This window comes from Panicum hallii, chromosome 2 (assembly GCF_002211085.1).
Source record: "Panicum hallii strain FIL2 chromosome 2, PHallii_v3.1, whole genome shotgun sequence".
In the NCBI taxonomy this organism is placed as follows: Eukaryota; Viridiplantae; Streptophyta; class Magnoliopsida; order Poales; family Poaceae; genus Panicum; species Panicum hallii.
In genome coordinates this window covers 51,038,966-51,052,888 of record NC_038043.1, presented here as the reverse complement: position 1 = coordinate 51,052,888, position 13,923 = coordinate 51,038,966, and the positions used below count along the sequence as shown (strand labels likewise).

Sequence of the window (13,923 nt, the reverse complement as noted above, 5' to 3'; positions counted from 1 at the left end):
TAGTTTCAATAATTGCACGGTGCTGAAGTTTCCTACGTGCCTGAACACTGCATTTTGCATGCGTTTTTACAAGCAGCTGCACGATCAGGTGACTCGTGCAGTCGTGGCATCACATCAGGCCTCAGCTTGTGTCATGGAACGCGCCTACTGAGGTGCATCGTGGCATAGAAGAATAGGTCAAGACATGCGTGATTTTTTTTTGAAACAGAGAACTCTCCTGCTTTTATAGAAAGCATAAAAAAGTTCTTACAGAGCTGCTGGGGTTGCCAGCTTAACCAGACTACGCGACACAGTTTTTGACAGCAAGCACCACACCGCTACTGAACGAAAACAGAAAAAGGAACAGCTCACAAACAGCAACCGAGACACTGAAGTTCGAAAGACAAGAAAGACAGAGAAGAAAGTCAGCTCCAGAAAGCATCATCTCCGCCTTGCAGTATAGCTTGCGGCATCGTCGTCTTTCTCCATCGCACCACCTCCGCAAGCTTTCGTCGGTCTTCTTCCGTCAGCAGGACTCCCCATTTCTGCAGCAACATTTTTTTTTTTTGAGATTTGCAGCAACATTTCAATTTTGAACAAGACATCAAACGGAGATAAAGGAATTTTTTTTTCTATCGACGTCTTATTTCGATTAGTCCACAACGCCCAAGCAATGACAGCAAACTGGAAGAGTTTCACATCAAAATCTTTGCGTGATGATCTTGGCATAATCGAATTTGGTGTGCACGAATATTGCGGATACCATAATCGAGTATGATTTCCCTTAAAAAAGATCAGGCTCCGTTCCAAATTCGAGCTCAAACTAAGCACACCCAACTAAGGTGTTTTTTTTTTGTTGCGAAACTCACAAGGGGAATCGTGACAGCTTGGAAATCGTAGCTCATCCGGGCCCGTTACGAACCGGATGGTGCTTCCGGAACGGATTCGGTGCAGCGGCCCGGCCCGGCCCATATAAAACCCCGACGCGCCTCGCCTCTATCTCCCCGCATCGAGATTCCAAAGCCCTTCCTCTCGCTCTCGCCTCCGCGCCCTAGGGTTTCGCCGCCTTGCAGGGGACGAGATGCAGCCGCCGCACCAGCCGCCGATGAACGGGCAGCAGGGCCCGGCCCCGCCGCAGGGCTCTGGGGCCCCGGCCCCGGCGCCGCCTCCGCAGCAGCAGCAGGCGCCACCGGCACCGTACTACCAGCAGCAGCAGCAGTACTACCAGCCGGGGCCGCCCCCGCAGCCGTGGGGCCAGCAGCAGCAGTATCCTCCTCCGCCGCAGCAGTACGCTCCGCCGCCGCAGCAGTACGCGCCCCCGCCACAGCAGTACGCTCCTCCGCCACCCCAGCAGTACGCTCCTCCACCACCCCAGCAGTACACGCCTCCGCCACAGCAGTACGCGCCGCAGCAGCAATACGGGACCGCGCCGGGAAGCGGCGAGATCAGGTCTCTTTGGATCGGGGATCTCCAGTACTGGATGGACGAGAACTACCTTAGCTACCAAGCCTTCGCGGCCGTGGCGCCGCAGGTGACACTTCTATCTTCCCCTTTGATATGCGTGCGGCTGTAGTAGCTGTGATGCTCTTATTTATGTTTTCTGTTCTGGTTTTGGACAACAGTTGCTTGGTCAAGTGTTTCCTTTGAGGGGCTAAGACGCTTACATTGCATACTATTTTAATCTAGATGTTAGGTTTTAACGCCCAGAACATGCATATTTATTTGGTTAGGCTGTATACACTAATACTAGGTCGTACTGTTCATCGTTTTGAACTTCTAATTCTAGGTTCTGTAATGTACAATTTGCAATGTGTTTCTTATTATATCATTAATTGGCACATTGGTGAATTTATGACAAACTTATATAAAGATTTGAAAGGCAAAATGTGCAGTACTTGTCATGTTATATCAGGATTGGTAGTGTGTTGCTAGGTCACTTGTTTGTTTTGCCAACTTTTGAAGTTCAATGTCTGGATTAAATAATAAGTTTCTGTAGTAAATTTTAGTTGATCTACTGTTCTTGTTGTATGACGGGCAGCATAATCCTTTTGTTAAAAGTAATTTTTATTGGTATTAATACGATCAAGTAACTGCAGATTGCCAATGTGAAAATTATACGGAACAAACAGAGTGGGCAGTCTGAAGGTTATGGCTTTATCGAGTTTCACTCCCGAGCTGCTGCGGAATATACTCTGATGAACTTCAATGGGCGGATGATGCCGAATGTTGACATGGCTTTTAAGCTAAACTGGGCTTCAGCTAGTGCTGGGGATAAGCGTGGAGACAGTGGTTCTGATCACACGATATTTGTTGGTGATTTGGCTGCTGATGTTACTGACTCCATGTTGGAAGAGGTGTTCAGAGCTAGCTACCCTTCAGTTAGAGGGGCCAAAGTTGTTATTGACAGGGTCACTGGGCGCCCCAAAGGATATGGTTTCGTGCGCTTTGAAGATCTGAATGAGCAGACACGTGCAATGACTGAGATGAATGGAATGATGTTATCTACAAGGCACATGAGGATTGGACCTGCAGCTAGCAAGAAGAATATGGATGCTCAGCAGACATACACAACTAATGGTATGTACCTGTGGAACATTTTTGTATAGGTTTATTCCCCTTTTCCGTTGTTTCATACTTGCTTGCATAGAATCCTAGAGGGGTACTGATTACGAGAGCATCTAAGTGCATCACAGTATCTTTTTTAGTACTAAGCCAACATATTCTGATTTCACTGTTCTTGCTGGATGAACTAGTTTTCATAGCTGTTTTCTTATTAGCCAGTCTACCTCAGCGTAACCGGCCGTTCCTTCTATTGCTGTAAACAGACATTTCCTTCCAGCTCTTTCTTTTAAGTCTAAGATTGGGATAACATAAACATAACCAAGTAATAAACCTCTGAGCAGAATTCGTGTTTCTCAAAGCAGGATGCCATGCCATCTGCATTTAGGGCCTGGAAATGTCTTCAGCTGTCTCCTGTAAGTTAGGTCAGTGTTTTAATTTGTGAGATTTTGGTTCTAAAATACTTTAGAGGGCCAACTATGCTGTATGTGTTCTCACTCTCCAGACGTTACTTATCTAGACTTATTTCTGGTCTTCCAATTCTTTCTGTTTTTTTTAAACTTACTAGTAGCCCATCATGCTCCAGTACTTGTAATAGTTTATATGTATAATTTTCAGACGATCTATCATATCTTAGTATTATTTTTTCTCAACTCTGACTTTCTTGTATCCTCACCTAGTAACACCTGTAGCGTATTTATTTGGTTTATTCCAGCAATGTAGTGATGAAAGCACTTAGTTTTACTTTTAGTTTATCTGGTTTACTCAATTTACCATGTTCTGGATTCATTCCAAATTCTTCTGCAGTGCAGAAAATATTCTTTCTTTATTGTTCAACTTTTCATTGCTTGTCCCTGCACTTAATTCCACGTCCAGGTTATCTAGTTTATTCCATGTTGTACCATGTTGCAGATTCCATTTGCTTTTATTTTTCATTAGTATGCTCCGAGTACCCCTTTTTGAAGTTATGCATATTTGTTCACTTAATGTTTTTTTGCTTTCTAGATATTATTCAAATAGTGCTGATTTTCTTTTTTTGTTTATCTATGTTGCAATCTTGTTGACTGCACGATGCTTTGAGTTGGGGCTTGGGAGTTGGGGGTGGCATGGCAACACAGTTAACTTTTTCTTTTGCTGATAAAAGAATAAACTAAACCATTAGGAATACACTTCATGCCTGTAGTAGCGCACTTACACTTTGACATCAAGGAAACATTTTCTGGAAAATAGTTGGGGTGATCTACAGATGCAGGGTGTCATGTTAATCCGAGTATCTGACCTGCTGTACTAACAGACAAGGGCCTATGGGAAATTTCTTATGTGTCAGCCAATCTGGTACATGCAGTGAACAGCCCTTGTGTTATTCCTCTGGCCTCTATTGGGATGCTAAGCATTTCTTTATTTGTTTATTTGCATGGGCTTCAGTTATTTGGGTTATTGATATGTTAGGTTATTATATTTTGTGCTGACAATAGCAACACTATGTATCTCCTGTGTTAGTATGAGCTTATTATTCCTTGTTGGTTTGCCAGCTTTGTTTCTGATGGTGTCTGTATGTGTATTTGCAGGAGCATACCAGAGCTCTCAAGGAAATCTTTCGGAGAATGATCCAAACAATACAACAGTGAGTATTTTTTTCGGAAAAAGAATAAACTAGGAATTGCTGTTACCTTATCTTCCATTATTTTGCAATAGGTGTTTGTGGGTGGGTTAGATTCCAATGTAAATGAGGAGTATCTAAGGCAAACTTTTACTCCATACGGAGAAATTGCCTATGTGAAGATTCCTGTAGGCAAGCGTTGTGGATTTGTTCAATTTACCAGCAGGTTCATAAATTCTTGAAGCTCTTTAGCTGACCGTTCTGACTTGATATCTGTAAGCTAATTCTTTGTTGCTCAATTGGCTTGCCATACTTTTAGGTCGTCTGCTGAGGAAGCAATCCGTATGCTCAATGGGAGCCTGATTGGTGGGCAGAATGTTCGGCTTTCATGGGGTCGTAGTCCTCAAAACAAACAGGTATTGTGTGGAAAGTAGAATCTTAACTTTTGCTGAATGCTCGCATTTAACGTTGATTAACCTGAATTTATCCCTTTAGGCGCCCCAGCAAGATGCCACCAGCCAGTATAACGGAAACAGCTACTATGGATACCAACAGCAGGGTTATGAAGGTTATGGCTACAGTGCGCCCAATGCACAAGACTCAAGCGTGCAAAACTATTATGGATACCCTGGTTATGGCAACTATGAGCAGCAACAGGCAGCACCTCAACAGCAGCCACCGCCAGCACAACCAGCACAGGAGGAGGAGCAGCAGCAGCAGCAGCAGCAGCAGCAACCCCCACAGCAGGTAGGACCCCAACAATCATGCGTTCCCTTAAATCTTATGCCTTTTAGAGTTGAACCAGGAAAATATACAATGTTGAAAGACTGTCTCCTCAACCATGAAAAGATAACTTTTGTAGGACAGTTCCATTCGGTGATCCTGGCATTTGTTGTACTCCATGTTCATATGTTGACTTTCTTTTTTGACTGATGAATAACATTGTTGCCTTTTATTCTGCAGTGACGACCACTGCGCGGATGATTGCTTTGTGCACTTTCGGAGCGCTATCAGCTTAGAGGAATGTAGAGTTACAACTGCATATCACTTCCATCGTGAGGAGTCCTATAGATTAGTGGTTATGTAGTTGCATGGACGTGGTTGAACTTGTTCATCTTAGGGAGCCGTGTTATGTATGATGCCACTCCTGATGTTTCTTCTGAAGATCTTGATTATTGTAGTACGATGTGTCCTTGAGATTGATGTTTTCGTTCAATTGTTGGTCTGCTGCTTCCTTTATTTCTTTAGAGAGGGCCTAATTGCGCTTATATGTTTCATCGTTGTTGGTTGAATTTTTCTGTGACCTACGTACGTTGCTGTCGGTGATGCTATACAACGTTTCCCAGCGTATGAAGAAACTGAGTTGTCTGTTGTTGATTCACCGTTTCCCAATATTGGCCGACTTCGTGATTACCGACCGTGCATCAATCTTGGCGGAGCAAGGGTGGGATACGCACTAAAAATTTTATATGACTGAGGCGTCATTACAGGCGAAGTAGACATCACCCTTTTGTCACCGTCACCATTATATTGCATAAAGTATAATCATAAGTTTTTTTAAGCAAATAATACTTCCTTCGTCCCAAATTACAATTCATTTTGACTTTTCTAGATATATAGTTTTTCTATATATCTAGATATAGTATATATCTAAATGTATAAAAAATACTCCCTCCGTCCTAGATTTATAGTTTTGCTAATAGGTGCATAGCAAAGTATATAAATTTATAAAAGCTAAACACAACAACAACAACAACAACAACTTAGCCTTTTGTCCCAAGCAAGTTGGGGTAGGCTAGAGATGAAACCCACAGAAAACAAGAATAAGAAACACAAAAAGTACACAAGCCAAAGGAAGGGTTAGGGGTTAAACAAAAAGTAACAAAGGTCACGGTTCAGGTACATTAATTGCTAATCTCCAAGCGCTCCTATCCATAGCTAATTCCTTAGCGATATTCCACTCCTTAAGGTCTCTCTTAACCGTCTCGTCCCAAGTTAGTCTAGGTCTACCTCTACCTCTCTTTACATTATCGCCCCGCTTTAGAACTCCATTACGCACCGGCGCCTCAGGAGGCCTCCGTTGTACATGTCCAAACCATCTCAACCGATGTTGAATCAACTTCTCATCGATAGGTGCCACCCCGACCCTATCTCGAATCTCATCGTTCCGGATTCTATCCCTTCTTGTATGCCCGCAGAACCAGCGCAGCATACGCATCTCTGCTACACTCAGTTGCTGGACATGTCGCCTTTTTGTAGGCCAACATTCAGCACCATATAGCATCGCTGGGCGAATCGCCGTCCTATAGAATTTACCTTTTAGCCTCTGTGGCACCTTCTTGTCACAGAGGATGCCCGAAGCCTGCCGCCACTTCAACCACCCGGCTGAAATTCTATATCTAACATCTTCATCAATGTCTCCATCTTTCTGAAGCATTGATCCTAGATACCGGAAAGTATCCTTCTTGGCCACCACTTGACCTTCGAGGCTAACGTCCCCATCCTCATGCCTAGTCGGGCTAAAGTCGCACATCATATACTCGGTCTTGGTCCTACTCAGTCTGAACCCCCTCGACTCTAACGTGTGTCTCCACAGCTCTAACTTCATATTAACCCCTACCCTACTCTCATCAACTAGCACCACATCATCAGCAAAGAGCATACACCAAGGGATATCACCCTGTATGTCCCTTGTGACCTCATCCATCACCAAAGCAAATAGATAAGGGCTCAATGCTGACCCCTGATGTAGTCCTATTTTAATTGGAAAGTCACTGGTATCGCCATCGCATGTTCGAACACAAGTCATCGCATCCTTGTACATATCCTTGATGAGGGTAATATACTTAGTTGGAACTTTGTGTTTTTCCAAGGCCCACCACATGACGTCTCTCGGTACTTTATCATACGCCTTCTCTAGGTCAATAAAGACCATGTGTAAGTCCTTCTTCTCCTCTCTATATCTCTCCATCAACTGTCGTACTAAGAAAATCGCCTCCATGGTCGACCTCCCAGGTATAAACCCAAACTGGTTTTGGGTCACCCTTGTCAATCCTCTTAGGCGATGCTCGATAACCCTCTCCCAAAGTTTCATCGTATGGCTCATCAGCTTAATCCCCCGGTAGTTCGTACAACTTTGAACATCTCCCTTATTCTTGAAGATCGGTACTAATATACTTCTCCTCCATTCCTCCGGCATCTTGTTTGACTGGAAAATTAGGTTAAAAAGCTTAGTTAACCATACTACCGCCCTCTCGCCCAGGCATCTCCACACCTCAATGGGGATGCCATCGGGACCCATCGCTTTACCTCCCTTCATTCTCTTCAAAGCCTCCCCGATCTCTGCCTCCTGAATCCTCCTCACAAAGCGTCTGTTGGTATCATCAAATGAGTCGTCCAACTCGAAGGTAGGACCCTCATGTTCCCCATTAAACAACTTGTCGAAGTATTCTCGCCATCTGTCCTTGATCTCCTCATCCTTCACCAGAAGTCGACCTGTCCCATCCTTGATGCATTTGATTTGGTTTATGTCCCTTGTCTTCCTCTCGCGGGTCCTAGCTATCCTATAAATGTCCTTCTCTCCTTCCTTCGTACCTAGCCGTTGATACAGGTCATCAAAAGCCTGACCTTTCGCTACACTTACAGCTCGCTTTGCAGACCTTTTCGCTAATCTATATCCCTCGATGTTGGTTGCGCTCTTGTCGAGGTGAAGGCGTTTGAAACACTCCTTCTTCTCCTTAATAGCCCTTTGCACCTCGTCATTCCACCACCAAGTCTCTTTCACTTCCTGCTTGCCTCCCCTACTCACACCAAACACTTCTGAGGCCACCTTCCGAACACATGTCGCCATCTTTAGCCACATATCATCTACATCTGCTCCTTCTTCCCAAGGCCCCTCGCCTAGCATCCTCTCCTTAAACGTCCGAGCCTCTTCCCCTCTAAGCTTCCACCACTTCGTTCTCGCAATCTTGGCACGTTTGTCCCGGTGGGCACGTACCCGAAAACGAAAATCCGCCACCACAAGCTTGTGTTGGGGGACAACACACTCCCCAGGTATCACCTTACAATCTAAGCAGGCACGTCTATCCTCTCTCCTAGTAAGGATAAAATCGATTTGGCTCGAGTATTGTCCACTATGGAAGGTCACTAGATGGGACTCCCTCTTTCTAAAGAGGGTATTCGCTAACAGCAGGTCGTAGGCCAACGCAAAATTCAAAACATCCTCCCCCCTTCGTTCCTACTACCATACCCGAAACCCCCGTGTACTCGCTCATATCCTACATTAGTCGCACCCACATGGCCATTGAGGTCTCCTCCTATGAAGAGCTTCTCACTGATAGGCACGGTACTAACCATGCTATCAAGGTCTTCCCAGAACTGACTCTTGGAGCTCTCACTAAGACCTACCTGAGGGGCATAGGCACTGATCACATTCAGAGCCAAATCTCCAATAACCAACCGCACTAGGATAATCCGGTCGCCTTGCCTCCTAACATCTACAACTCCATCCTTAAGGCTCTTATCGATCAAGATGCCTACACCATTCCTACCCGAGGTTGTCCCCGTGTACCAAAGCTTGAAGCCAGAACCCTCCACTTCCTTCGCCTTCTGGCCCTTCCATTTAGTCTCCTGCACGCATAGAATATTTACACGCCTCCTAATTGCTACATCGACTAGCTCTCTTAACTTACCTGTTAGAGACCCTACGTTCCAACTACCTAGACGAATCCTAGTTGGCTAGGCTAGCTTCCTTACCCTTCGCACCCGTCGAGAGAAATGCGAAGACCCTTGCTCATTTTTCACTACACCCGGGCGCAGATGTAGCGCGCCACAGAGGCTGCGACGACCCGACCCTTGCTCACTTATTATCGTACCCGGATCACGATACGACGCGCCCCTAAGGGGAAGACGACCCGGCCCTTGCCTATTTAACACCACACCCGGGTTCCGATGTAGCGCGTCGCTAAGAGGGTTACGCCCCAACGAATTTCTTATGGGTTTCATTTCCATTAGAGTGGCTAATTTTTTTTACGCTGGTTCGCCAAACCTAACACAACCCTCCATATTTTCTCATCGCGGGCTTGGGACCGGCAACGGCAGTGTGTATAAAAGCTAAAACGACTAGTAATTTGAAATGGAGGAGTATACGCGTGTGTAGAAAAGTTAAAACGAATTATAATTTAGGACAGAATATTATCATGAGATTGCACTGTTATACTACTGTTTAACGAGAAGTTTGTTTCATGCTCTTAAGAAAATAGCAACACCTTGCCCATGAGCTTATTCATCAGAAGGAACCAATATCATTTCCACTCGTCAGTACATAACTCTGTTACATTCATTAGATTGAAGCAGTCATTTCCTATATCGTTTTAAATTCGAAAAGAGAAGTGTAGCTTAAACTCCTTAGATCCATATTTCTTTCACAACTAGGTAGGTTACCAATACCACTGATTTCTCTTAATACCTGATATGCCTGATAAGTGGGCTAATATCTCATATATTAACTCCTAGAAAAAAAGAAAACAAAGCCGTAACATGAATACAGGATCAAAATTTCACACCCTCCGGAATGGAGAGCTCACTAGGCTAGGCAACCACCACCACGGCAACTTACGCCCATCAGTCTCCCAAGTTAACTGACTAACTGTGCATTTTACTCAGGAGCTTCAGGGCCAAGGCCTCCTGCTGAGCGAGGACGTCACCATCCTTAACGGTGTCATCGCCTTCATCATCGCTATTGAAGTACCTCTTTTTGCCCTTTCTGGCTACATCTTGGCCTCTGTCAGACTCTGAGCTACTATCCTCCTCTGACTCGACTTCTGTCTCCTCCTGCTTCTTGCGCTTCAGCTTCAGCTTCTTCTGCAGCTTCTTCTCCCGCAAGCTCTTCTTATGTTCAAGCTTGTCCTCTTTGTCATGCTCCCGCATTTCTCTCAACATCTCAGCATACCGCTGGGAAACTGGAGCAACAGAGAATAAATAAATACAAAGAGGTCACATCATTCATGCAAGACTATATACAACATAGAAACAGGGACAGAACAGACTTTTATCCTTGCGAACCACAGGTTCTGAAGCCACTTCTTCAGCTACGGATGCAAGAGGTGGGATGGCGTTGCCCTCATCATCATACTTGACCCTAGTTCCCACTGGCCTGTGCACATTTATCTTCAGTTTCTTCTTTTTCGAGGGCTTTCCAAGTCTGACAAGGATAATTAGTTAGCATGACTTTAGCAAACAATATCTGGAATTAGATATTTGGTAGCCTGAAATTCATAGGGTAGAAAGAAGATGCCTCATTTTGAAACATGAGTTGCAAGGTACATACTCGATGATTTTCTCTGGTTCTGTATTTGTTTCTGTGGCGGGCTCCTTGGGACAGAGGACATCATCAAGTCCATCCATATTAGCATCTGCAGTGGGCTTCTTGGGATAAAGGATGTCGTCGTCTCCATCACCCATAGTCAAATCACTATTGACCTGTGGATTGATGATAACTTCAGGTTTGGAACTGGATTTCATCTGTTTCTTATCAAGATCCACCATATCCTTCTTTGACACATTCTTCTTGTGGCTTATGAAGCGAATGGTGGGGGTAACAGGCAGACCAAGAGAAGCAGCATATGCAGCAAACTGCTCTGCAGAGAACCTGCTCAGGTCAAACACCTTTTTGTCTTTCTGGAGATAGACTGACTTAAGATATGTAACAAAAGCCCTTTTACCCAATTGTTGCAGATTGGGAAATTTAACCAGCACCGAGGCTATATTCTGAGATATCTGCTCCAGTTGTTCTGCCTTTGGCTACATCAAAGCAATTAAAATGATATGTGATACATTAAATAAGGAACACATTAGATGAAATAGTATGGATGAAATGCACTAGTTGAGTAGTTCTGTGGTACAAACAACTGTCAAGTTTCTGTAAATCGAAGCAAAATCATTATAAAAGCTTGTCTTAGTGACTTAGTGTGTACTGGCATAGATCAACCATAATCAGTTAAGCACTAAAAGCATAAAGTATTCCTGCTAACCTTTCTTATGTGTATAGGTATTTTGCTTTCAGTTGCCTTCAACTTTTCAAGCATTGCTTCTTCCTCAGGACAAAGGAACATAAGTGATTTCCCTTTCTTATTGTAACGAGCTGTACGGCCAACTCTATGGATGTAATTATCAATGCTTTCTGGGCAATCAACCTGCAAATGCAATAAACAGGTTACAACATGAAAAATACAGGAAAAATAATAGTGCTTAAAGTAGTGGCATACCTGTACCACCCAATCCACATTGTTTATATCCAGTCCTCTAGAGGTTAAATCAGTTGAGAACAGAACTGAAGTAGATTCATTGAAATCTGCAACTATGGCCTGCTGTACTACATGTTTCATCCGTCCATGCATACATTTCAAAGGAATACCAGGACGAAGTTTCTTAAAAATTTCAAAAACAAATTTAACCTGAAGAAGTCCAACATTGGAAGAAATTAACAACATTCATGTGTAGATCAATATGACTATGCATCACAGTGTACTTTTCAGAGGCATAATAAATGATTACCTGCTTGACACTAGATAAGAAGACTATCGTCTTTGAATTTAGATGCCTTTTAATGAAGCTCCAGAGCATATTTAGCTTCTGCTCTAGAGGTACAATCATGGCGTACTGCTCAAGAGTATCTGGGGTGGCTGTTCTAGCTTCCTCATGCACACTTATATATTCAGGATCCCTTAGGCTAACCCTCGCAAGGTCCTTAACTGACTTCGTTTGTGTAGCAGAAAACAGTAAAGTTTGTCTAACTTTGGGAATCTGAGAAATGATAGCATCAACCTGACTTTTGAAACCATGATCGAGAATTTGATCTGCCTCGTCAAGCACCAACATCTGTTTTCCATAGGAAAAAAAAGAACACTTTAGATTATCTAAATCTCCAAATTTGGCATTCATTATTATCATAGAACAAGATATGCCTGTTGACCTGGAGCTGTGAACAGTTGAAATTGGCAGTTTCATTGAAGTGCTGGACTAACCGCCCAGGTGTGCACACCAAGATATTCAAGCTGTTCACACGTTCCTTCTCTACCTCAATACCCTTGCGCTTACCAACAATAACACCAGCACTGAAGTTATGGAGCTTCCCCACCTTGTTCATCACTGTAAAAATTTGCCCAGCCAAATCGTTTGTGGGGGAAAGAATAATGCAGCCCACACCATCCTCTGGACTCCATCTCTCTCTGTACAGCTTCTCTATAACCTGCAAAAAGAATGAATGTGATGAGGTAAAGCTGACAAGGAATCTTAGTGGATATGGTCAACCACACTTCTCTGCAGGGGGCAATGGACATGCAAATATGATGAATTGGACAGGCGAGGTGTAACAAGCAGCAATTTACAGGGAACAATTCAGAATTCCCAGAGCTAAAGTTAAAACTCTGATCGCAATTCATAGTCCTAGGACCGTTCTTCCTTCTGCTTCCCCAACACCCAAACTTTAGGTGGCAAATAAGCAGCAGCGTGAGCTTTACCGGGATGACGAAGGCCAAGGTCTTCCCGGAGCCGGTCTTGGCCGCGCCGAGGACGTCCCGGCCGCAGAGAGCGTGCGGCAGGGCGGCGCGCTGGATCTCGCTCATCTCCGTGAAACCCTCCTTACGCAGCGCATCCTTGGTCTTCTGCGACAGCGGCAACTCGTCAAACAGCGTGCACGCGCTGTACTCCGGGTGCTCCCCGGCAGCCGGAGGCGCCGGACCCGCTCCGGCGGATTTCGAGGGGGGCGGGGGCTTGGTGCCCGGAAGGGGCTTGCCGGCTTCGATCCATTCGTCGAGGAGGCGGATCTCGTCGGCGTCCTGGAGGCGGGTCTGCTTCGCCGCGCCGCGGCGCTGCGGGCGGCGCATGGCGCTAGGGTTTAGAGTTCCGGGAAGGAGGGGGTGAATGTTCTAGAAGGCGGGCGGCTCTGGTGCTAGGGTTTTAGGCTTCTAGCCGGGGCGGGATTTGAGATAGCCGATACAAGAGGTTGGTCGAGGCTGGAAAATTGAATTTAACGTTCTCTCTCGCTCTGGTATTCAGGTTAGGAATTTTCTGACAAACGCCATGGTAGATGCTTTTGTGTTTTAAGAGAGAGGGATTCTTATATCAGGAAAAAAAAGAGACTGGGATTTTATATTTCCTCCAAAATCGCATGGGTAGTCTTGTTCTACAATAACAGTGAAACAAAAATGTGCTAGATATTTTCTTATTTTGCTAGAGTTGAATTTATACAAGTTTTCTTTATATGCACGAGCTGTTCGAAATGGAATCAACGTAGTAGGTTCCACACGGACGCCAAAATGATATGTCAAATAATTGTTTGGACCAAATTAGGACCAAATTGAATCCATTGAAAAATTTTAAGGTCCCAAACATCATTTGAAAGTTTGCAGACCTAAATTAAAGTGTAGTACTAAGGTTAACAACTGTTTTTAAGAATTCACTCAAATGGAAACTTATCAAATACGAAATATAGTCAAAAAGTATATGGGCATGCATGAAGCAAGCCGAGGAGCCGCTGATTAATCTGGACACGACGTTGATATCTTACCAGCTTGTGAATCACGAATCTATCAAAGTTGCCCTTGTGCCGATGTACTAGGTTATGACATCCTTACTTTCTCATGTGTTGCCGGGAGTATCCTTACTTTCTCATGTAGTAGTATTTTTTTTCTTTAGAAAATCCTACTCATATGAATTTATAAAGGAAATTCTTTAAGAGAGGTCAGCTGGATTGAAATTCAAATTATTCACGCGAATGCTGCCAT

At 44.3% G+C, this 13,923-nt stretch overlaps 2 protein-coding genes across 2 annotated transcripts; one reads left to right on the top strand and one right to left on the bottom strand.

The window, feature by feature from the left end:
• Positions 1-988: 988 nt before the first annotated feature.
• Positions 989-5,377, top strand: LOC112881842 (polyadenylate-binding protein RBP45). The gene is made up of 7 exons (XM_025946731.1): positions 989-1,510; positions 2,076-2,556; positions 4,107-4,162; positions 4,234-4,364; positions 4,458-4,554; positions 4,634-4,885; positions 5,102-5,377. The coding sequence occupies exons 1-7, from the start codon at positions 1,061-1,063 to the stop codon at positions 5,102-5,104; spliced, it is 1,470 nt and encodes a 489-aa protein (XP_025802516.1). The 5' UTR covers positions 989-1,060; the 3' UTR covers positions 5,105-5,377.
• Positions 5,378-9,421: 4,044 nt separating this feature from the next.
• LOC112883111 (DEAD-box ATP-dependent RNA helicase 32) lies at positions 9,422-13,141 on the bottom strand. The gene is made up of 8 exons (XM_025948345.1): positions 12,658-13,141; positions 12,111-12,386; positions 11,693-12,016; positions 11,404-11,592; positions 11,170-11,331; positions 10,467-10,939; positions 10,186-10,340; positions 9,422-10,098 (listed from the first exon to the last, which is right to left on the bottom strand). Exons 1-8 carry the CDS (start codon positions 13,021-13,023, stop codon positions 9,782-9,784), a joined length of 2,262 nt encoding a protein of 753 aa, XP_025804130.1. The 5' UTR covers positions 13,024-13,141; the 3' UTR covers positions 9,422-9,781.
• Between the last annotated feature and the right edge of the window lie 782 nt (positions 13,142-13,923).